This window comes from Haliotis rufescens, unplaced genomic scaffold (assembly GCF_023055435.1).
Source record: "Haliotis rufescens isolate VD_foot unplaced genomic scaffold, xgHalRufe1.0.p SCAF_107, whole genome shotgun sequence".
Classification (NCBI taxonomy): domain Eukaryota; kingdom Metazoa; phylum Mollusca; class Gastropoda; order Lepetellida; family Haliotidae; genus Haliotis; species Haliotis rufescens.
This window is the reverse complement of record NW_025963788.1, coordinates 845,536-869,514: the sequence shown is the minus strand read 5'-3', so window position 1 is coordinate 869,514 and position 23,979 is coordinate 845,536. Positions and strand designations below refer to the sequence as shown.

The following is a 23,979-nucleotide window of genomic DNA, read 5'->3' as shown; positions in this document are numbered from 1 at the left end:
ATCACATACATTCAAGTTCACACACATTCAACTTGACGTGTCTCCTGGCGGTAATGAAGGCAGGGAATCACAGTACACAGGATGTTATAAGTCTTTTTATGCGGGCTCCAGTGACTTTGCCAAAGCACGCGAAAAGCCGGGTTCTACAGCAGGAATTGAAATTCCACGATAGGCAACCCTGACTGATTAAACATGGACGCAAACTGAATGACGAACATTTTCCAATCAACTCAAACAAATTTATAATCTGATCTAACGACTTTGTATAAAACAAAAGTAGCATAATACTTTAATTTAAGGGTTATATTTAGTTAACATTAAGTTTGGAATTGCTAACTGAAACAACTCGATAGTATACAAGTAGTTCTGTCTTATATATATACTACTCAAAAGAAGCTAAACAACTCGCGCTTGTTTCATATGACTACAGTTAATCTGTGGTTGGGCTTTGGGATATTCCTGTTCATCCACGGGTTGCACCCTACTCGGCCCTGAGTCCCTGATATGTTTCTGGGTATGTGAAAGATCGACATGACATCTCCTTCACACAACAAGGCATCTGTCCTTTCTTGTCCCATCTCCACGGGATATTAGTGCCGTCAGTTACACTGGTTGATGAGGCTTGGTACTTAGTGACAGAGAGTTAAATGTAAGAGGGATAGATGTGTATGTGAAAAGTTGCTTATGTCTAAGATCTGCATCACTTCTCACGCCATGCTATAACAGAAATGCTTGTCTGTCTGTTGACATTCTACCCTGATGAACGATGATTGGATAGGCAGGTGCTGCAGGCATTATTTGGTGAACATGTTCAAATCACATTTCACACACAAACCAGCGTATTTTACTACAGTCATCATCGTTCCATGCAGACCCAAACATCTGTGAAAGGAACTGGACACAGTCCTCGTCATGGCCTTCATATGTAAAGCTTGGCTGCCCTTTGTACCAGTTCGTGTACGTCGGGACGGAACCGTCAGTCCATCTGTAGACGTTTGACCTGGTTGTGTCCCGCAGTCCAATCCAGGGCTCCTCTGAAACACCAACTGGAGGGTATGAGGGAAAGGTGTGACTGACGGGAGAGTGAGATGGAGGGGTGAGTGAGTGGCGAAATGATGTGAAGACGCGACAGTATCGATATTTTGTTTTTTCTGGAGGTTATGCCTAGAGGATGGATGTGAGTGACGGACGTTTGTGACTTATTTGTTGGTGTGATTGACGAGAGGGCGTGATTAAACTAAATGTTTAGCGTAAATCACGAGAGGGTGTGACTGACGAAAGAGTGTGATTGACCGGAATGGCTGACTTATTGGTTTGTGTGACTGACAGAACTGTATGACTGACGGGAGAATATGCTTTACAGAAGGTGGTGATTGAACGGTTTGTCACTTATGTTACTGTGTAACTGATGGAAGGGGGCAGACGAGGGTAATGGCGGACTAGAGGCTGTGATTGATTGGTTTGTGTGACTGACACATCTTTTGTTCCAACTATATTCCAGCTATATGAAGGCGATCTGTAAATAATCGAATCTTGTCCCCTGACACTTCAGTCATTGACATCATGAGCATCGATCTACGCATTTGGAATACTATGACATGAATCAACCAAATCAGCGAGCCGTACCTCCCTATCGCGTTTCTCGACTCTTACGACAAGCATAGTCGCCTTTTATGGCAAGAATGTGTTGCTTAGACTTGGATATGTCGGGTTTTAGTCTCACACATGTTGAAACCAGAAACCTGTAGAATTCAGAAGCTGTGCTGTCAGTGTCACTTACTTGTCTTTTCATAGTTGAAGTTGAACAAGCTTCTGACGATGTACTGTTTCTCCACGGTGTCTATCTTGACCAGTGTGGCGCCGTCAGACCTGCACATCTCTAAGGCTCCGTCCCATGTACGTCCCACATTGTATCTCTTCAGATGGATCTCGCCCCCCTCAACATGGAAAGTCGTGTATCCCTTTTCTTCAGCTGAATGTTGAACACAGAACTCACTCACATAACGAAACAGTAATAGGCCAACTGACTGCAAATATATACTCAACAACAAAAGTTCCTGTGACACCAATATTTTAGTGCATTTTTCAAACAAGTATTTCAAACAGTATTTTAGTACATGAATGGAATCAAGTCACAAAAAACGCAACTCTAAAGAAAAACATGCATTCCATGCAAAAGATGACTTTTATGCAAGCCCCATGCATTTCACTACCCAAGAATGGGTATAAAAAACATATGTTAACGGGATTCCATATGCATTGTTTAGCATCGTGCTGACAACCACTCAGAAAAACAACAAAAATTACGCAAATATCCAACATTACGAAATGCCACGTCTGTCCGAAAATGAGCGTCTGCGAGCCATTGGTATGCTTGAAGTAGGATTGAGTCAACGTGATGTTGCAAGACAATTTAACGTCCACAGAAACACCATTTGGTGTTTATGGCAACATTGGCAACAGGGGAATGCAGTCAAAGACCATCAAAGGAGTGGCAGGCCACGCGTAACCAATAATCGATGAAAACACCGGCCCTGTTGTTCTACCGTTTTTGCGTCGTCATGGCCCAGGTATTACCTTTCAACACCCGGCCTCATATTGCTCGACTTGTTCAGGTCTCTTCAATACAACAACGTGAATGTCATCCGCTGGCCAGCTCGCTCCCCTGATCTCTCACCAATAGAGCACATGTGGGATGAGATGCATCGGCGCCTTCGACGTCAACCACGTGTTCCACAGACACTCCAGGAACTTTGAAACGTGCTCCAGCAGATATGGACGGTTATCCCACAGGAATTTGTGCGACGCCTGGTCCATTCTATGAGAAGAACATTTGTTGCTTGCATCGCAACCAGAGGTTGACATACACTATTGATTTGTGAATTGACATTTTGGCATGTTTATTTATTTTTTTGTTTGTTTATGAAATCACGCATTTTCTGAAATCAGAGAGAGAGAGAGAAAGAGAGCACAGTCATGTTCTAACTCTCAGGCACACTATAGTTATGATGATTAAATGAGTGAAGATTGAACGGAGTATTTTATATATCAGCTCATAACACTTGGAAGAGATGTAGTATTTTCAGGTAAGGTTTTATCTCCCCTCATAATATGGGGTAATGATAGCTTTTGACAACGACACAGGAAACTCCCAATTATCATTTTGAGAATTGAAAAAAAAAATCTTGAAAAGAAAATTACCTGGTAAATTTAACATTTTGACAATTGTGTAAACTTCCCAAGCCGCCCTATTAGCCTTAAGTTTGTTAATTCTAACATGTATTTCAACCTTACCAATCCGTCCATCTATTATATCAGTGAAAGGCGACCATTCAAATTGGTTAGACGGGATATAGTCCTCGAAAGCTGAATCGTTGATCTGGTCATTGCGGCCTATGAGTGAGTGAGGGAGGGAGGGAGTGAAGAAATTGTTTCCACACATTGTACGCCTGCGGGGAATCGAACGGGGTCATTGGCCTAACAAGATTAACCACAAGGCTACCCCACCCCTATGGAACTCTGAACTAGGCAAACGGGTGTATGTCATCAGTAAATTCGGCTATTACCAATCCAATGGTTAATTTTAATCATCTAAACGACATGGTAGTGGCGAATGAGAGTTAGAATATATCCTTAGAATACTATGAAGGTTGTAAGAGGCTTCATAATGGATTGGGTTGTTAACTTTCAATCCACATTTCAGACACCCTTACACATCAGCATCAGCTGGTTGGGAATAGCCATTGCAAATTATCTAACTGACATGAGCACAGTGAAATGAGATTCCACTTACTGTCCAAAGTTGCATATCTGCATGCATCATCTGAGACTCGGCCCACTGACACTGGACTCCCGTCTGTCACACTGAGGTGGCCGTACATGGTACAGTGGGAGGTGTTACGCTTGTACTCCAGGGCGAGACATCCGGGAAGAACACTGCATTCTACATTGCATTTCAAGAGAGATACAGCACCAACTTCGTGTAAAGCCGTTAGTTTATCATCAAAAGGTTTGTCAATTTTCTTAAAACCTCTTCCAAGTACTGTTGCTTCTTGTGGTGAGGCCCCCAGTAGTATCAACACAGGCACAGCCACTGAGAACATAGTGCACCGCATATGTTTCTGTGGAAGCAGTAACAGACAGACTGAGTGTCACGTTTGTACAATATATATGACGAACGCAACCTACAGTACTGCTCAAAACTAATCTTCCCGCGATTATGATATGATGCTGGTAACAGTTACTTCACATATTCACACACACACACACACACACACACACACACACACACACACACACACAACATACATACCGAGTTACACATGCTATACGCATAAACACACACACACACACACACACACACACACACACACACACATTGACACAAACACAACATACATACCGAGTTACACATGCTATACGCATAAACACACACACACACACACACACACACACACACACACACACCCACACCCACACACACACAACATACATACCGAGTTACACATGCTATACGCATAAACACACACACACACACACACACACACACACACACACACACATGCACGCACGCACGCACGCACACATTGACACAAACACAACATACATATCGAGTTACACATGCTATACGCATAAACACACACACACACACACACACACACACACACACACACACACACACACACACACACACACGCGCACACGCACACACACACACGCACACACGCACACACAAATATACACATAAATACCGGGATCATGGTTGTCTGAATAGTTTGATGCATGTCATTGTATCCCTATTTCGTAGATCGGTGCTCAAGTTTCATATGCATAGTCCTAGAAGTGGAGTATTATTAGACAAAACGTCGTCTATTGTAGCCAAAGTATTAATAATGGAATTGTTATAGAACTGAACAGGTGAAACTGTTACGGTCGTAATTGATCGAACCTGTTTCATGCATCTCTTTAGTGACATACTCCATTAGATGGCATAGTTTATAGCACGCGTATCTATTAACATTATTCAGTAAGTGGGGCGATTACGTTTGAAACTATACTGAATCAAACTAAAAAATTCACAATCCTAAAATTTTAACATTTTGACCAGTTATCATTGCTGGCCCTTATTGTGTATTTAAACAGTAATGACTACGTTTTGTCTTCAGATAACACCCGTTTATGTGCAGGTAAATTGATCAAAATCATGTGCACGGCACTATAGTGGCAAAAGTGATTTTTTTCACGTGCAACTGGTCACGTGGCCATAATACCGCACGTGTTTTCAGCCATACTTGTCAGCAGTGATTAACGAAAAAAGAAAAACACAAGAAAACAAAAGTCTTTACGGCCATTTGTCATGCCACGCCTTTCAAATGTGCAACGTGAACGTGTCATCGGCATGTTGCAGACGGGAACGTCCGAAGCTGAAGTCGCAAGGACGATAGGTTGTAGTCGACGGACTGTTTATTATTTGCAGACGCGTCTACAGCAAACGGGTACCACCGCTAATCGATTGGCGTACATTTATTCAAATAAAACTCTGAAAAAAATTAACAAAGTCCAATGTCCAAGGTATGGAACTTGATCCAAAAAGGGAACTTAATCTAGTTATTCACTATAACTATTCATAAATCAGATGTTACTTGGTGAAAAGTTGGCTGAGCACTCTTCGTCATCTAAGTATGTACCTGTTTGCATCAGCATCAATTTGATACAATATTTTTTCTGATCATTCGACACCCCGTTAAAAGCTGTTTGACAACGATTATCAGCCTTGACAAGGGAAGAGGAGATGGCATCAGAAAAGGTCAGTGAAAAAGTGGAAGTGGTTGATACAAGTTTCTTCGCGTCTGAAAAGACTTTGTGTCTGTGCTACAAAAGAGGACATGATTTTGAAGTGGACATGTGATCACCACTGCAGTGTGCACATTTGATGGTATCCATGCAGTCAGAGGAGCTATCATGGGTCTGACTGCAGCAAGAGCAAACTTGGGTATGGCGACAGGCTTTTGCTCCATGTCCAAATTATTGGTATTTAAATAAACAGAGTGTGTTTGTCATATACAATTCAATTTCGATGTTGAAATATCCGGCATTGATGAAGGAAGCTTAGTTGGGGTAAATGTAAAGGGGTACATATTTGTTATTAAGATGCTGTCATGATCTTTCCTGTGTAACTAGTTGTTTTACCTAAGATGCACCTTGATGCACCAATCTCTGCTCTGTATTCTCAAAATGATCGGCTTAATTGATTCGAAGATTGCTGTCTCTTTGCACACTCCACATGCAGTGAACCAGAAAAGATAGTAGTAACAGTTGTCATAGTACCACACATACCTTCAATTGAATTTGAAGCTACAAAAGGATTGAGTTTGAGGGGCTCACCAACAACCCCTTCAGCAACCAGAAATCGTGGCTCAGAATCAACATTTTGTACAGAACACTCATCAGAAGATATTGCAGCATCTGTATCAATGTGCCTTCTTTTATTTGTTTGTCGAGAACCAGTGAATTATGGGGAAGCAATGATGCAGAAAGGACATTTGACACCACTACTCCCCATACACCATGTTTGCTACTACTACTACTACTACTACTACTACTACTACTACTACTTCTAGGTTTTGGACACCTGCTGTGGAAAAAAACCAAAGCCTTACGTGTATTCAGCAGCTACAATTTACAAAACCTTTTTTTTTTTTGTTAAATATTTTATGTTTCAATTCATTAGACATATATCTGTAACATAGGTACATGAGGTATATAAGTGTAGCAATTCAAAGGTTCATGAAACATGACCAAGATATGGGCACTATACGTATATTCGACTGACTGATGTAAAAAAAATAAGCAGGCTGTCAAAATTAATAATACCACTAGTTTTCATTGCAATAATTTATTTTCATTTTTACTATATCTTTCAATATTTTTTGCTGAAGGAAGGAAACTATATGGGATTTTCTTAATACTTGACTGGTGAATGTATTGTTTTGCAAGAAGAAGTAAAGGGTTGAAATGACAGTTATTTTTGCTGTAGAAAAGTAAGTTATCTGTACTGGTGAAATGAAGATCATATGCACGTTTCGTGTTCAGGTACCACAATTCCAAAAACACATTCTACGTATACATGGTATACGTTTTGATCTGAGCATATACTATCATCAATTTAATTTATTTTCAATCATTACTTTTGGGTATAAAGAGCTATATTTATGAATTTGTAGTAGAAATCTATTAGTTTCACATCATTGGTACATATTTTACAGTTAGTAAAAACATTCCACAAAATGCTTTGATTAAGATTTTGGCACACATCAGAGAAAAGTTAGTGGAAGCTATGAGTTTATCACAAAATAATCTGGAGCACTTTCTTCTTATTAACAATTTGGATATTTCTCTTTAAATTAACTGTGATTCAATATCGGCCATTCATTATTTTGTCCATAATTTAGGGATGCTTTATATCAAGTAAAGTACCTTTGGTTTGAAATTTGTCTTGCAATTCTTCAAATGTTAAAGATCTGTTGTTGCTACATAAATCTTTTAAACAATCAATACCCTTATCAAACCAATGTTTTAAGATGAAATTATTTTTAGATCAGTGATCGAAAAATATTGGTTCTTCAACCGTTTGTTTGTTAACTTTATGTTTTCTGTAATAATTACACCAACTATTAAATATATCCCTTCAAAAGGGATTTTCAAAAGTAAGAAACTTAACAATATTTGCACCCAACAAGGAAAATATATTTTGATTGAAAATTCTTCAATGTTGACAAGGTCGTTTTTTGTAAACTTCTCCTTAAAAATGAATATAAAAATCAACAAATTAATATGTTTGCAGGTTTCAATCATTCTCAGACCAGCTTCCGGTTTGGTTACTAAGAATTAATGTGCCCAACGTTTTCCTAGTTCTGGTTTCTGTACAAGAGCTTAAAATTGTGCAATCGGTCGCCTGTTTCTCAGAAACCTTCTGGATCTTTTTTCGGAATACATGTAATTATTCCTCGAACCATAGTTAAGATTATCTGATTAATCTGATTTTTTTATACATACCTAAAAACCCACACACCTAAGTCATTCTAAAAGAATGAAACACAATCAACTGGGGACACATTCAGGCAAGGCCTTTTGTTTACAACTTTTACGAGTTCATTAGGTTTTTCAATGCTATCCGCAAGTGATTATAGACACCATCTAATACTTGTCTGATTTCAAAAGTGTGTTTCCTATTATTTTGTATCCTTCAGTGACACTTTAACCATTGTCATATGTTAAAATTAAATTATTAATAGTCTTATTTGTGTAAGTTCAGTTTTCCATGTGACAAAATACTTAGGCGGATTTTCAAACTGAATCCAACTTCTTATTTGCCTTCCCCTTTCTGCATCATCCTTTAACTATTCAAATTCTAATAAATGTGTAACATCATTATCGGGTGTGTTTTACAACAACAAAATAAGTACTCGCAAATCATCCAGTATTCATGACAATGTTCCAACACTAAGCATGCACGCCATTTCACAGGTCACCAGACGGGGGAAGAATACTGACCGGTTAGGATAGATCTTCAGCAACCAATGTGTATGGTAAGAGATGACTAACAGGTATGGGTGGTTAAGCTCGCTGACTTGGCTGATAACATGTCATCGCATCCAAATTAAGTAGATCGATGCTCATGATGTCACTGGACGTTTTGGTTCAGAATCGATTATTCACAGACTGTCTTCCTATATCTATAGACCCATACAGATTCCAGGGTAGAATAGGTCTTCAGCAACCCATACTTGCCGTAAAAGGTGACTATGCGTGTCGTAAAAGGCGACTAACGGGATAGGGTGTTCAGGCTCGCTCAATTGGTTGATGCATGTCATCAATCCCAATTGCGTCGATCGTTGCTCATGATATTAATCACTGGATTGTCTGGTCCATATTCGATTATTTACAGACCGCCGTCATATAGCTGGAATATTGCTCAGTGCGGTGTTAAACAGCAAATCAACCAACCACCTTATAGCTGGAATATTGCTCAGTGCGGTGTTAAACAGAAAACAAATACAAGCCGTTGTAATAAAGGCCGGGAGTCAAATAGTACTACTCCTTACGCAGCAATTGCCATGACACCACAGTGTAATTTTATTTCCAATAAAGAACGGCAGAAACGATGAAATATACATGTAAACACCTGTGCACAGTAAATCTCACAGGCAATATAGTGTATAAAGAATATCCTGTCCCTGTGTTTTCAGAATTTGCATAACCAATTTGAGCTGTTTATGTTTCCATAATGTTATCTGGCATAAAGGCGTAAGAAAGTAACCAAACAACTTTTTTTACCCCACCTCTGTGTGTTATTTTGTATATACCACATTTTGTCCTCACGTGGTTAATGCCGGGGATGATTTATATCTACGATTATAATCTGTCCCATGCATCGTTAACCTCTATGAGAAGGTGCCAAAGTTCACCCACAATCATTTTAGCTTCATTAGAGGATAACAACTAGTCACGACTGCTGACATTCCTGATGACTTATCACTGTCCAGATACAACGCAATGAGTTTCTATCGAATCTCAACAAAAACAATGTTACTCAGTTTTCAATCTTTGGTAACCAATAAAATACACTGAAATATAAACACACTACAATTTTGAAATTTCCAAAATAATTTTCAAACAAACAATCAGTTTTACATCACATACATTCAAGTTCACACTGATTCAACTTGATGTGTCTCCTGGCGGTAATGAAGGCAGGGAATCACAGTACACTACTCAAAAGAAGCTAAACAACTCGCTCTTGTTTCATATGACTATAGTAAATCTGTGTTTGGGCTTTGTGGTATTCCTGTTCATCCATGGGTTGCACCCTACTCGGCCATGAGTCCCTGATATGTTTCTGGGTATGTTATAGATCGACATGACATCTCCTTCACACAACAAGGCTTTGTCTAAGATCTGCATCACTTCTCACGCCAAGCTATAACTGAAATGCTTGTCTGTCTATTGACATCCCCCCCCCCCCCCCCCCCCCCCCCCCCGATGAACGATGATTAGATAGGCAGGTGCTGCAGGCAGTATTTGGCTAACATGTTCAAAAAACATTTCACACACAAACCAGCGTAATATACTACAGTCATCATCGTTCCATACAGACCCAAACTTCTCTTAAAGGATCAGGACACAGTCCTCGTCATGGCCTTCATATGTAAAGGCGGGCTCCCCTTTGTCCCAGTTCGTGTACGTCGGGTGGAACCGTCAGTCCATCTGTAGATGTTTGACCTGGTCGTGTCCCGCAGTCCAATCCAGGGCTCCATTGAAACACCAACTGGAGGGGATGAGGGGAGAGTGAGACTGAGGGGTGTGCGTGACTGGCGGAATGATGTGTAGACGCGAGAGTATTGGATATTATTTTTTTGTTCGAGGTTATGACCGGAGGATTGATGTGACTGACGGAAGTGTGTGACTGATTTGTTGGTGTGATTGACGGGAGGGCGTGACTGGCGACAAGGTGAGACTGACCGGAGGATAACAGTTACGAGATATATATATACAGGGGCCATATTTTTCTGAATAGGTTGAAGCTTGTCATTGTATCCCAATCTCGTAAATAATTGCTCATGATACCAATCACTGGATTATTTGGTCCAGACTCTAGTATTCATACAAATAGACCAAGAACTGGAGTTGTGTGAAATACACTATCAAACAACATACCTAAGAAATAATTTTTAACAGACAAAACGTCAAATGTTATAGCCAAAGTATGAATAATGCAATTGTTTTAGAACTGAAACGGGTGAAACTGTTACTGTCGTAATTGATCGAACCTTTTCCATGCATTTCTTTAGTGACATACTCAAATAGATTGCATAGTTAATGGCATGCATATATATCAACCGAATTCAGTAAGTGCGACGATTATGTTCGAAACTATATATGTTCAAAAAGTGGATCAACTTGAAGGATGACACATAACTTATCAGCTCTATATCAGGTATCGAAAATATATGTTGCATTTATTTGTTGCAGACAGATAAGTATGGATTAGTAATGGGTATATTGTCTTGCATGTGTCTCTGGCGTCCATCGAAACAGCGACTTGACATATCCGAGCAGTTCTTTCAATTAACAGTTCTCATATGTAACACATTTATCAAAAACCTTTGGAAGCGAATTTTTTGTCCCCGATGAAAGAAAGTCATAATTCATAGCCTGTGCTTCTCCAATGATACAAAAGACTGATGGATGTCGGCAAAGAGGGAATATATTTATATTAGGATGAGTGAAAATTGATACCGGAAATGAATTGTTCATTTATGTATGGTTGGGAAATGACTTGATTTGTGTGGAAAAAATGAGATATTGCAAAGGTTTGGTGAAAAGATGGACAGTACAACCACGTTATCACAAGATTACAGCAAGTGAACAGCAAAAACATGCCACAACTGAAGGAAGCCCAACGCAACAACGCCATCAGTCGACTTCAAACAGAAGAATCATCTTTGGCCGTATCCAGGGTTTTTTAACGTGGCACCAAGCACCATTACAAGGCTGTGGGACCGATATGAGACACATGGGACAACACGTGACCTTTCCAGATCCGATCGATTACGAATCAATACGAAAGAGCACAGGGACCCGTGAAGATCCGGGGTAGAGTAGGTCTTCCACAACTCAAGCGTGCCCTTAAAGCCGACTAATCTCGTCGTAAGAGGTGACTAATGGGATCGTGTGGTCAGGCTCGCTGACATAGTTGATTGATGCATGTCATCGTATCCCAATTGTGTGGATCGATGCTCATGGTCTCATTTAATGGATTGTGTGGTCAAGATTTGATTATTTACAGACCGCCGTCATATGGCTGGAATATTGCTCAGTGAGGCGTTAAACAACAAATAAACAAACAAACAAGTTAGAGCACATGACATATTCTCAAGAGGAATGACTGAAAGTGAAACAACATTGCTTTCTTTATTTCCTTAAACATGCTGGAGGTTGGAATTGATCATATTCAGGCTAGCAAACACTGGAACTGTTCTGAGTAAATATAAATATGAAGAATTTAATGACCACTAGTATTGATCATTCAGTCGTTTCAAAGTCCGGATTTTGATTTCCAAACAGCTTAGTCGCACATTCTTTACTTCATGCATGTTTCTTTGAATACTTGCAAATTAATAATATTTTATTACAATTTGCCGCAGTTTTGATTTCAATTTACTGCAGTTTTTATTACAATTTACCGCAGTTTATTACATTGCTGTAACACCGTCGTGATATAGATGGAATTTTGTTGAGTGCGGCGTTACACAACAAACAAACAAACGAACAAACAAATTAGAGCACATGACATATTAATCCACCTCTACAACAATGACAATACCAGGACTGCATAGGTAATCAGCCCAGACATTGATCAATCAATAACCATCTCTTGATTATTAATATGATGCATAAAATATACATCTAAAAGTACTTTTGCGTTTCTATATTTGCAGAGAGTATTTAAATACACTAATTAATTTGTTGAGGATCAAAATTTGATTATATAAAAAAAAAATCAAACAGAAAAGGATTTTTCCAGTACACAATTATTGGGTAACCCTCATGACGTCATAGAAACGATGTGTGCACGATGTGCTTGAAAACATGTGTTTGGGTGTATCATAACATGCACATCATTAACAACATTTGCTACTGATGTAGCACCAACTGAATGCACTTCTAACCCCTCAGTGTCAAGGACGTTGTTTGACGTCTGGAGAATTAGGAAGATGCAAAGGCAGGCTAGAATCTGGGTCAACACAACGTCACGTTGCAAATGTCTTTGGTATCAGCCAAAGTGTGATGGAATCGATAGTTAGGATCAACTACCCATTGTGGCACCCTTGCATGTTGCCACAGCAGGAAGACATGTTTCCCCTTTTTGCACTTTGTGACTGTCACCTCGCTCACAAACAAACCCTGAAAAGCCAAAGGCGTTAATGTTCTGCTCAGACAGTGCGTAATGGTTCCGTGAAGCTGGTATCCTGTCACAGAAGGCATGCATTGGACTCCCACTTACCCAAAATCACAAACTGACATGTTTTGATTCGGCTGGAGAACACGTCAGCTGGGCAGACCAGGACTTTCCAATTATGAAACGTGACACTGTCTAGATTTCACAGATCGTGGTGGTCGATAGTTGCAGAAACCAGAAAAAAACATGTCAGGATTCCAATGTGCTCAATATGACAAGTGTGGAGGAGTGAGTGATTGTGTGAGTTAAAAGTTAACGTCACATTGGCGGTATTTCAGCAATATGGTAATTATAAAATATTATACAAAATAAATACAGTGAGACTATTATATAAGAACCTGCAAACCAAGGACAGTAGAATAACGAGATATATCACAGATGTATATTTATACAACTAGTTGGTAACCATTAAAGGTTGTATCTATTTATGACAAGACATTATTAAACCGGGCTATTGATCACCGGCAACCAAAGTTAGGCCACCAAACTAAGGACCCTGGGGACTTACGGTACTTATCTTACCTTCACGGTTCCCCAGCAGGATGACACACCATCCCTTCAGCTGCTCCCAATGATACATAAGTTAATCATCAATTACAATGACACATATACCAGGTTTCAAACTGTGGAAGGTACTTTGAATGATATCCTTTCAGGAGACAGTAAGTTTGCAATTATTTAACCCCTTTGAAGATCGGCCGCTAACAATCTACATTTCGAATTAAACACACTATTATGAAATATTATTATCTATTCATTTCAAATGTTATCGCTTCGTTCAATATATATATTTAAAAAACAAAACAAAAACAAAAAATAACTGAATGAGAACTATTACTATTTAAAAGATCCACAATAGATGATGATTTGTAATGAGTATCCCATCTGATGTTCCTCCTTACTAAAAGTGACTGGTCACAAATAACACCTGGAATGCTAATAGCGTTAATGTTTCTGCTTGGACAGAGTGTAATCGTTTCTGTGAATCCGGTATCCGCTCACGGAGGGCTTGCATTTGAATCACTGTACAGTCAACCTAAAGGTTGATCGCCTTACTCACGTTCCTGAGACAAAAAAATGCTTTTCTGATGAACTGATGAAAAAATTGAAGAATGCGTTCCAAAGGCCTCTGCAATCCCACACATACCTAAACCATTATTTGACGATGACTGCCAACAAACTGGGAAGGGGAGGGAAAAGGCAGAACGTTATTTCCGTCGCCATCCTTTGATAAAAAAAAACTGAATAAATTTTGAATGTTTAACACCAAAGCATGGTGTAAATTGAAACAAAGTAAACGCACATCTTGACGAAATAATGTGTCAACAAATAATTTAACTAAGTCCAATGTCCACGTAATGGAATATGGTCCAAAAAGGGTACTTAATCTAGTATTCACCATCTTTAAAATTGGGACCAACTACTAACTCATCAATCAGATGTTGCTAGATGAAAAGTTGGCTGAGCACTCTTCCTTATCTAAATATGTACCTGCTGCCACCAGCATCAATTTGATCCAATATATTTTTCTGGTCATTCCGAGGTAATAGCTGTTTGACAACCATTATCAGCCATGACAGGAGAAGAGGAGATCAGTGAAGAAAAGGTAAGTGAATAAGTGGAAGTGCTTGTTACCAGTTTCTTCGCGTCTTTAAAGGAGATATATCATCCTAGACATGATTTTGAAGTGGACGTGAGAGCACCGTTGCACGGTGCACATTTGAGGGGATCCGCGCAGTCAGTGCTATCATGGGTCTTACTGCAGCGTGACCAAACTTGGCAATGGCGACAGGCTTTTGCTCCATGTCCAAATTATTGGTATTTAAAGAAACATATCCAGCCTTATTTTGATGAAGGAACCTTAGTGAGGGTAAATATAAAATGATACATATTTGTTAAAAAAATGTTGTCACCTACCTTTCCTGTTGAACCGTTTTACCTCAAATACACCTTGAGACAACAATCTCAGTATTTACAAAATGATCTGCTTAAGTTGATTCAAAGATTGCTGTCTCTTTGCACACTCCACAAGCAGTGAACCAGACCAGAGACGAGTAACATTTGTCAAAGTACCACACATACCTTCAACTGAATTTGAAACTACAAAAGGATTGAGTTTGAGGGGCTCACCAACAATCCCTTCAACAATCGGAAATCGTGGCCAAGAATCAATATTTTCCACAGAATACTCATCAGAAGTTATTGCAGTATCTGTATCAATGTGCCGTCTTTTATTCTTTTGTGGAGCGAATTATGGGGTAGCCATAATGAAAAAAATGGAGAATATTCCACGACCCTGCTTCAGGCCTACTGTGTTTGCTACTCCTCCTACTACTACTGCTACTACTAGTTGTGACTGTCATACTTAAACATGTTATTAATTTGCACCTTTTGTAGGAAATACCCATGTCCTTATGTGAAAAAAGGTGGCTAAAATGTACAAAACTGTTTTTCTTTTTGTCAAACATTTATTAATTTGAATTCAATAGACATACATCTGTAACATATGTGCATGAGGTATATAAGTGTAGCAATTCATAGGTTCATAAAACATGATCAAGATATGGGCACTATACATATATTCGACTGATGATTTCACGATAACTGCCAACAAACTAGGACGGCGAGGGAAAAGGCAGAACGTTTTTTTCCGTCGCCATCCTTTGATCAACAATTTGAATGAATTTTAAATTTTAACCACTTTGATTGGCGTACATATAGACAAATAAGCAAAGAAGAGGAGATTGAATCAGAAAAGTGAAGAAGTGGAAGTGGTTGATACCAGTTTCTTCGCGTCTGAAAAGGAAATATCACCTGTGCACTTTATTTTCAGAATGTGGGTCTGTGTTACAAAAGAGAACATGATTTTGAAGTGGACATGTGATCACCACTGCACTGGGCACATTTGATGGTATCCATGCAGTCACTGCTACCATGGGCCTTACTGCAGCGAGAGCAAACTTGGGTATGGCGACAGGCTTTTGCTCCATGTTCAAATTATTGGTATTTACATAAAGAGAGTGTTTGTCGTATACAATTCAATTCCGATGTTGAAAAATCCGGCATTGAAGAAGGAAGCTTAGTTGGGGTAAATGTAAAGGCATACATATTTGTTATTTAGATGTTGTTACGATCTCACCTAAGACGCACCTTGATACACCAATCTCTGCTCTGTATTCGAAGTTGATTCGAAGATTGCAGTCTCTTTGCACACTCCACAAGCAGTGAACCAGACCAGAGAGTAGAAACATTTGTCATTGTACCACACATACTTTCAATTGAATTTGAAACTACAAAAGGATTGAGTTTGAGGGGCTCACTAACAACCCCTTGAACAACCAGAAATCGTGGACAAGAATCAACATTTTGAAGTAGTAATAGTAGTAGTAGTAGTAGAAGTAGTAGTAGTAGTAGTAGTAGTAGTTGTGATTGTCATACTTTAACATGTTGGTCAACCACCTTTTGTCCTCACCTGGTTAATGTCTGGGGAGGTTTATGTCTATGATTATAGTCTGTCCCGTAACTTCTATTAGAAGGTGTAAAAGTTCACCCACTGGCATCCGGTCATTAGAAAAACAAGCCAAGTGCTAACTGCTTTGAAGTATTTCACTATTCAAACAGTATTGGTAATTGCATTATAATCTCAAGTCAATCAAGGTTGTGTTGATTTTCTACGATTTTACTTACATTCATTACCGATAGTTTGTATTGATTTAATCAGCCATTCACTTTGATATATCAACCAACAAGCTTGGGGATTGTCATGTGTATTATAAATTGAAATTCGTCACCACTTGTCCTTTTCCGTAACCTGACACTTTGACAGCCTTGAAATGACATGAACAATCACGACTCTCGTTGGGTGACAAGGAATTAAATCTCCTGTGGAATCCGTTCAAGAATATTTCCCAAACAAGAACTTGCATCCGGCAGGTGTGGCCTAATCGACTGACTAATCAATCGAATTCATGCCTGGGAAAATGTAAAACGAATTATTTCTGGACGGACATGTACGTAAACCATCTGTCTAGTATTTGTATAAGATCGTGTTCTTTTCTCCATTTACATTTGATCTCGGTACATGGTATTATTTTTCTTGCACTTGCTATAGCGTAAATTATAGAAAATAACCATCGCCTTTGCAACATAATGTTGACAAAACTTGTGCATTTGAATGTGTTACAAATACCCGCCTGAAACACATGGTGCTCAATATGACTGGTGATGTCTCGCATGATGATTACTGTTCGTGCTCACTAATGAGCTGTCAGACTAATGATGCCATCTGAACGTGGTTATAGAATGAACATCAATATTTCGTGAGGACAACATAGTTCACAAAATTATCATGGAACTGTTCTGGGTGAACAATACCTTCCAAATGACGTGCTGGTTTTCTTGGGGAATTAGTCAGCAAAGAGCCAGAGTCACAGGAGTCTAATCACAATTTTGTTTACAAGAACAATTAACAATTTACCATATACTTAGAAAATAACTGAGGGTGCCACAGAGAGTCGGTACAACACTCTGGGCTGTGGGAGTGAGGTCTGCTTGGTAAGAGAGTCAAACCCCTTCTCTGCTAAAACTTGGCTACAGTATGTATTTAACAAAAAATTGAACAATAAAAAGGAATAGGATTGGTTGATACACGATTGGTTGTGCCCTATGCTAAATGGATGGCTAGACAGAGAGGAATACTTAATCCTGTTAATCCTGTTGGACTGGCACTAATCATGCTGACATATTTACTGGATGCTTTGGAAAGAGATTATGGTGTCACTATAGACGAGGTTGTGTTGGGGCTAATCCTTAATGCACTATAAACAAGCTTGTATGGGGGCTAATCCTTAATGAGTCTAAATTGCTGAATGTTATTCTAATATAGGTGATGACAGATTTACTTAAATAAAATAGTTCAAGGTAATCTATAAGACTATGTAGACATATCTTTTGTCTGGGACATGGGATCTTGATACCTAGGCTAGCATTTATCTAAAAGCTTTAAATCTAATAAACTATGTAGACGTAACACTTGTCTTATTGAATAGTATGTCTAGATGCGCATCCATTACCTTAGGCTAGCATCTATCTACAAAACTATAACTGAAACTACTGATATTTTATATATACATTTTACCTGATGATAAATATTACTTGCTAAACTATAATTATATGAAATGATGTATAAATATTACACCATGATAACTCATAAAAGCACTTGATGTGGATCTAATTATTATAGGATAACTTAGGATAAATGTTATCCCATGATAAAGTAAAGAAACGAGACAACAGACCTTCGGATTTTTTGTGTGTAGTTTTATTACTAACGTCCTGAAATTTAATGATCAGCATGATTTGCATTAACTCTTCCATGTCGTGAATAATATATTTAATCAGCATGTTTTCTAAAGCTGCTAATTGATATAGGAAATGCCAATGCAACTTATGTGAACAGTCAACATCTACTGACTGTCGTATTGATTCGTAGACCATTCATGTGTGCTTGGATGAAAAGATTAACCACCTGTTACATGTCTATTCTCAAATTGAAATAATATGTTAATCCAGAAATATGTACGAAAAAGAATTTGGTGTGAAACAAACAAACAACAAACAACTGGTATACAATCAACAATCGAGGATGCTCTTTCTACCAAGATGGTAGTTGTCAGTATCAAATACAAAATACAGTGGTGATAGCTAAAGTCATTGATAATAATATATATCCACCCAGCGGTGACAGTGGTCAAGCAGACGAATATTGGCTGGGCAGGGAGTATAAGGACGGTAAGCGATCCTCACATGAAAGCTTTCTTGACTGGATGAAAATAGGTGTGAGACAGAATGTGATAGAGACCAGGCAGGCATGCTCTTGTCCCACTAAATATACAACCTTCCGAGCTCGCAGAACTTCCCAGACAATGCTGTAAGGCTCTATACATTGCTGGACAAGTCTCGCCGTTTCCAGATGTCTATACCTCACACTAGCATCCAAATACTTGTATAGTAACTTCCTGACGACTGCCGAGATTAAATGGCACTACATTCCTGACGTCAAATCACTGTCCAAAAACAATGTGATGAGTGTCAACAAAATATCCACAACAATGTTACACAGTTAAATCTTTGTTGAACAATAAACATTGGGAAGTTCCCGAAATAATTTTCAAACAAACAATCAGTTTTACATCAAACGCATTTAAGTACACAAACATTCAAGTTATCTTGTATCCTGGCGGTAGGGAAGTCAGGGAATTATTCAACACTTCCATGATATTCAGAGTTCTTTTGCGCATGCTTCAGTCACTTTGCCAAAGCCACAATGGGCCACTTTGACTTATTAAATATGGACACAAATTGATTGTCGAAAGTTTTCCAATATACTCATACAAATTCATAATCGCATGTAACGACTTATGAAACAAAAGAAACATGATAATATATTTGGTGAACATGTTCAAATCACATTTCACACACAAACCAGCGTAATATCTTACAGTCACGATCATCCCATGCAGACACAAATATCCCTAAAGAGATCACGACACAGTCCTGGTCCTGGCCTCCAGAAGTAAAGCTGGGCTCCCCTTTGCACCACTTCGTGTACGTCGGGACGGAACCGTCAGTCCATCTGTAGATGTTGGACCTGTTCGTGTCCCGCAGTCCAATCCAGGGTTCAGCTGAAACACCACCAGGAACGGCTGACGAGAGGTTCTGACTGACGGGAGACTGATACTGAGGGGCATGTGTGACTGGCGTAATGGTGTGACAGACGCGACAGTATGGGAGATTGTGCTTTCCTGGAGGTTATGACTGGAGGGTGAATGTGACTGATCACCCGATTGCATTTCTCGACTCTTACAACAAGCAAAGTCGTCTTTTACGACAAGAATGGGTTGCTGAAGACCAATTCAAGCACAGCTGGAAGTGACTCCTGGGCTAACAACACCTTGTCCATGTTTCTCCTCAAGTGATAAATTGTCAAACTAGCTAATTAAAGTGTTTTGAATAAAGTCCTCGGGTTTTTTGGTAGTTTTTTATCAAAACTGATGCGTTGGTTTTGGGACAACGACATACAAAGCGTAAGGCAGTAGGATTAATCTGACATAGATTGGGTTACTGTTGGGTGGGCAAAAAGGGACAACGAGGACAGATGAAACACATGCGTGATGAGGTGTCGTTGATATTGCTAGTTTGCATGACTTGCATGATTTTACAAATCAGATGATAACAGCTTGATAACTTCAAAATAAAAACACCGTTAGAATTAGATATTGGTGAGTTATTAGTCTCACATATACTCCTCACAAAAAAGTTAAGCAACAAATCTATTATGTGTCAGTCATGTTCAAATATTCCAATACCTAAAAACTGACTAAAGCAATACAAAGAAAGAGCACAAACACACATTGTCCTCAAAGGGAACTGAAAAGCGTTTATGCCTAACATGTTTACAAATGATCAAAACCAGTATCATGAAAAGAGTCGTGCAAAATGTGCTGCCCTGAAAGATGATTTTTAAAAAAAAATGAGTTTAAGTCATTTTGAAACAATGATCCAATGTTCAGTAACGTGTATGTCCACCATTGGCTTGAATGCAAGCTTCTACACGTCTTGGCATTGACCAGATAGGCCTATCAAGTGTCTGTGGTGGAATGTTCTGCCATTCTCTCCTTAAGGCCTGTTGAAGTTGATCCAGATTCTGAGGACGAACATGAAGACCATCAACATGCCTTCCAAGAATGTTCCATGCTTGTTCAATGGGATTAAGATCCGCAGACCTTGCAGGCCAGTCCATATGCGTGATGTTGTTGGTCTGAAGAAGATCAGTGACAACTCTTGCTCAATGTGGATGAGCATTTTCATCCATAAAGATGAAGTTAGGACCTGTTTGTTGTTCCATGGGAATGATCACAGGTGTGGCAATCTCGTCCCTGTACCGTACACCAGATAGGTACCACGTCTGATGACCACAAGATCAGTTCTGTGTCCAACCCTGATGCCAGCCCAGATCATCAAACTTCCACCTCCGTACTGGTCGTGTTCAGCAACTGTACGGTTGGGGTATCGTCCATTACGGTTTCTCCACACACGTGCCCTACCATCGTTGAAGTCAAGGCAGAATCTTGACTCGTCTGTGATGAGAACATTACGCCAGCGATTGACCCTCCAGTTACGGCGTTGATTGGCCCAAGCAAGTCTCTGTTGTCGATTGTGTGCAGGCAGTGGGATACGTCGAACAGGTGGTCTGGACCTCAGACCCTGAACGTGAAGTCTGTTTCTTACTGTCTGTGTTGAGACTCTGTTTCCTGCAACTCTCTGAAGGTCATTCTGGAGAGATCTGGCCGTAGTAAACCTGTTTCTCCGGGCCGGGGTGGCTAAATACCGGTCCTCACGAGGAGTTGTCACCCTTGGACGACCTGAGTGTGGTCTCTCTGTCATCAGTCCAGTTTGATGGTATCGAGTTATCACTCTAGAGATGACACTGCGGTGAACATTAAAATGATTGGCAACAGCAGTTTGGGTGAGACCCCCCCTGTCCCATTCCAACAAGCAACCTCAGTTGGCGTTAAGTGACGCCTAGCCATGTCTAAAGTGTGAATGTCGACAAATTGCCCTTGCTGGCAGTTTTTAAGCAATCAGGGTGCATGGGTGAAGTATGTAAAACATGCATGTTGTGCATTTTGCATGTGTGTTTTGAGGGTGGTTGTGTTCAGGCGATGTTATCAGTGTTATCGGGAAAATCTACATGAAAAAGTCTTTAAGTCGAGTATTCGTAGGTTATTCTCCTGCCTGAATTTGTTCTCATTGGATGGCATTCAACACTGATGAGACTGTTGCACGGAAAATAATACTTGTTGCTTAACTTTTTCTGAGGAGTATATGTTGATTACAGAAATCTGTAGAAACCAGGAGCTATCCTCACAGTGTCACTTACTGCTGTTTTCGTAGTCCTTGAAGTTGAACAAGCCTCTGACGATGTCCTGTTTCTCCGCGTTGTCTATCTTGACCAGTGTAGCGCCGTCAGACCTGCACATCTCTAAGGCTCCGTCCCATGTACGTCTCACATCGTACCTCTTCAGGTGGATCTCACTTCCCTCAAATGGGAAAGTTGTGTATCTCTTTTCTTCAGCTTTAAGTTTGTCGGGAGTGCTTGGCCGACCTCTCTGGACCTTTCCCGATCCGCAAGACTCTGTTACGAACGTATACGATTGCGTTGAGACAATGACAGATCATTGAGGATAGTAATCTGACTTTTTCACTTTTCATGTCGTTGCCCCATCTAATTTCAAATATGAGACCTAATCGGCACTGTGTGAACGCAGCCTTAGCGAAATAGTGTGTTGGCCAACTGACCGTAATTGATAAGATTTTCAATGCCTGACTAAAAGCAAAGATAATTATTTATTAAATTTTGATTCGAAAGGAAGTATTTTTTATGGCCTCCCTAAAGTTCATAAGAGAGCACATTGAATTCTGTTATAATACCCCCTAAATGATTTAATATTACGGCCAATTATCGCGGAACCCAAATGTCGCCCACACAGAATCGGTTACCTTATGGATAAAGTGCTAAAACCAAAAACTAAACATGCCGAGAGCTACATGAAAGATTACACTGATTTTGTGAACCAACTTTCTGGATCAGTGGAAAATGGTACCAAATTTGTCACTTTTGATGCAGTTTATACTCAAACATTCCCAATGATCTCGGCATAGAACAGATTGAATACTGGATAAATAACACCGTTCGGAAATCTTAGAAGACATTGTCCTCTGTTTTCATTATAGATAGTATTAAGGACATTCAAAACAATAAACCTAATAATTTTGAAGGTTCTCATGATAACTGCAATGGCGACAAAAATGGCCCCTACTTATGCAACCCTTGTACTTGTTTATTTGGAGGAAATACTGTTCTAAAAAATTGATGAAAATTCGGCATCGAATTTGGACAGGGATTTCAAGATAAATGGACAAGAGTTTTAGATGATTGTTTTGTTCTGAGGAATCGGAATGATCAAGACGATCTACAGTGTATTGATGGATATTTTACAGACACTTCATCAAACAATAACACAGAAAAAGATGTAAATTTCGACCCAAACGATTCCAAACAATAGATCAATTACAATTCCTGTCACCCCCATCATATTACAAACAGTGTCCCTTACTCATTAGCACATAGATATTCTGCGATAGCGTCTAACTAAGATTGTGAATAATGTAGAATCGATGGACTGAGGGAGTCTCTATTGGAAAGAAACAACCCAAGAAAAATAGTAGAATAGGCAATAAAAAAGGTTAAATCACAAAACTGGCGTGCTCTTTAAAAACCTAAAGATAAACCATACAAGAAAGTTTTACAATGTTGTTCTTTTTACTTTCGAAGACGGAAACACTTTCTATGTCCTTGCAAATATAGATAGTGCTTCAAAAACGTTTATTTATGTCAAACAATGAACTATATGCAACGCCAAATACATTGGACAAACAAGGGACACCCTCAGAGAGAGAGCGAGAGCGAGAGTCCACCGACAACAAATAAGGGACCCCTCTTGTCAGTGTATCCCACTCAGTCAACACATTGATCAATGTGCCGGGAATAAAACACCAAAGTTCGTGGTATTCCCGTTCTATAAATGTGGAAATGAAGCACTGAGAAAAATAAAAAAAACTAACTTTATTAATACTTTCAAGCCAAAATTAAATGGTCTCCTTTAATTGAATTATTTTATGCAGTTACTGTACATTTTACTGCCACTACAATACTTATTTCTGTATGCGCCGTACGCCTGCTCTAGACAATGTTATGTGTGTTATTGTGACGTCACAAAGTAAGATTGCACTTTGATGTCTTTGTGATCTATAGTCCAAAGGCCCGAAGTAAAAGTGCATCGACTATTATGGGTGAGTGGTACATGTAAGTTTACGTTTTGACACTACATGGTGCA

At 39.4% G+C, this 23,979-nt stretch overlaps 1 protein-coding gene across 1 annotated transcript; it reads right to left on the bottom strand.

Annotated features, from left to right (window-relative positions):
• Window positions 1-816: 816 nt before the first annotated feature.
• Window positions 817-22,062, bottom strand: LOC125377943 (macrophage mannose receptor 1-like). Its single transcript, XM_048392057.1, has 5 exons — window positions 21,963-22,062; window positions 19,522-19,704; window positions 3,794-4,093; window positions 1,781-1,972; window positions 817-1,034 (listed from the first exon to the last, which is right to left on the bottom strand). The coding sequence occupies exons 1-5, from the start codon at window positions 22,060-22,062 to the stop codon at window positions 817-819; spliced, it is 993 nt and encodes a 330-aa protein (XP_048248014.1).
• Window positions 22,063-23,979: the final 1,917 nt, after the last annotated feature.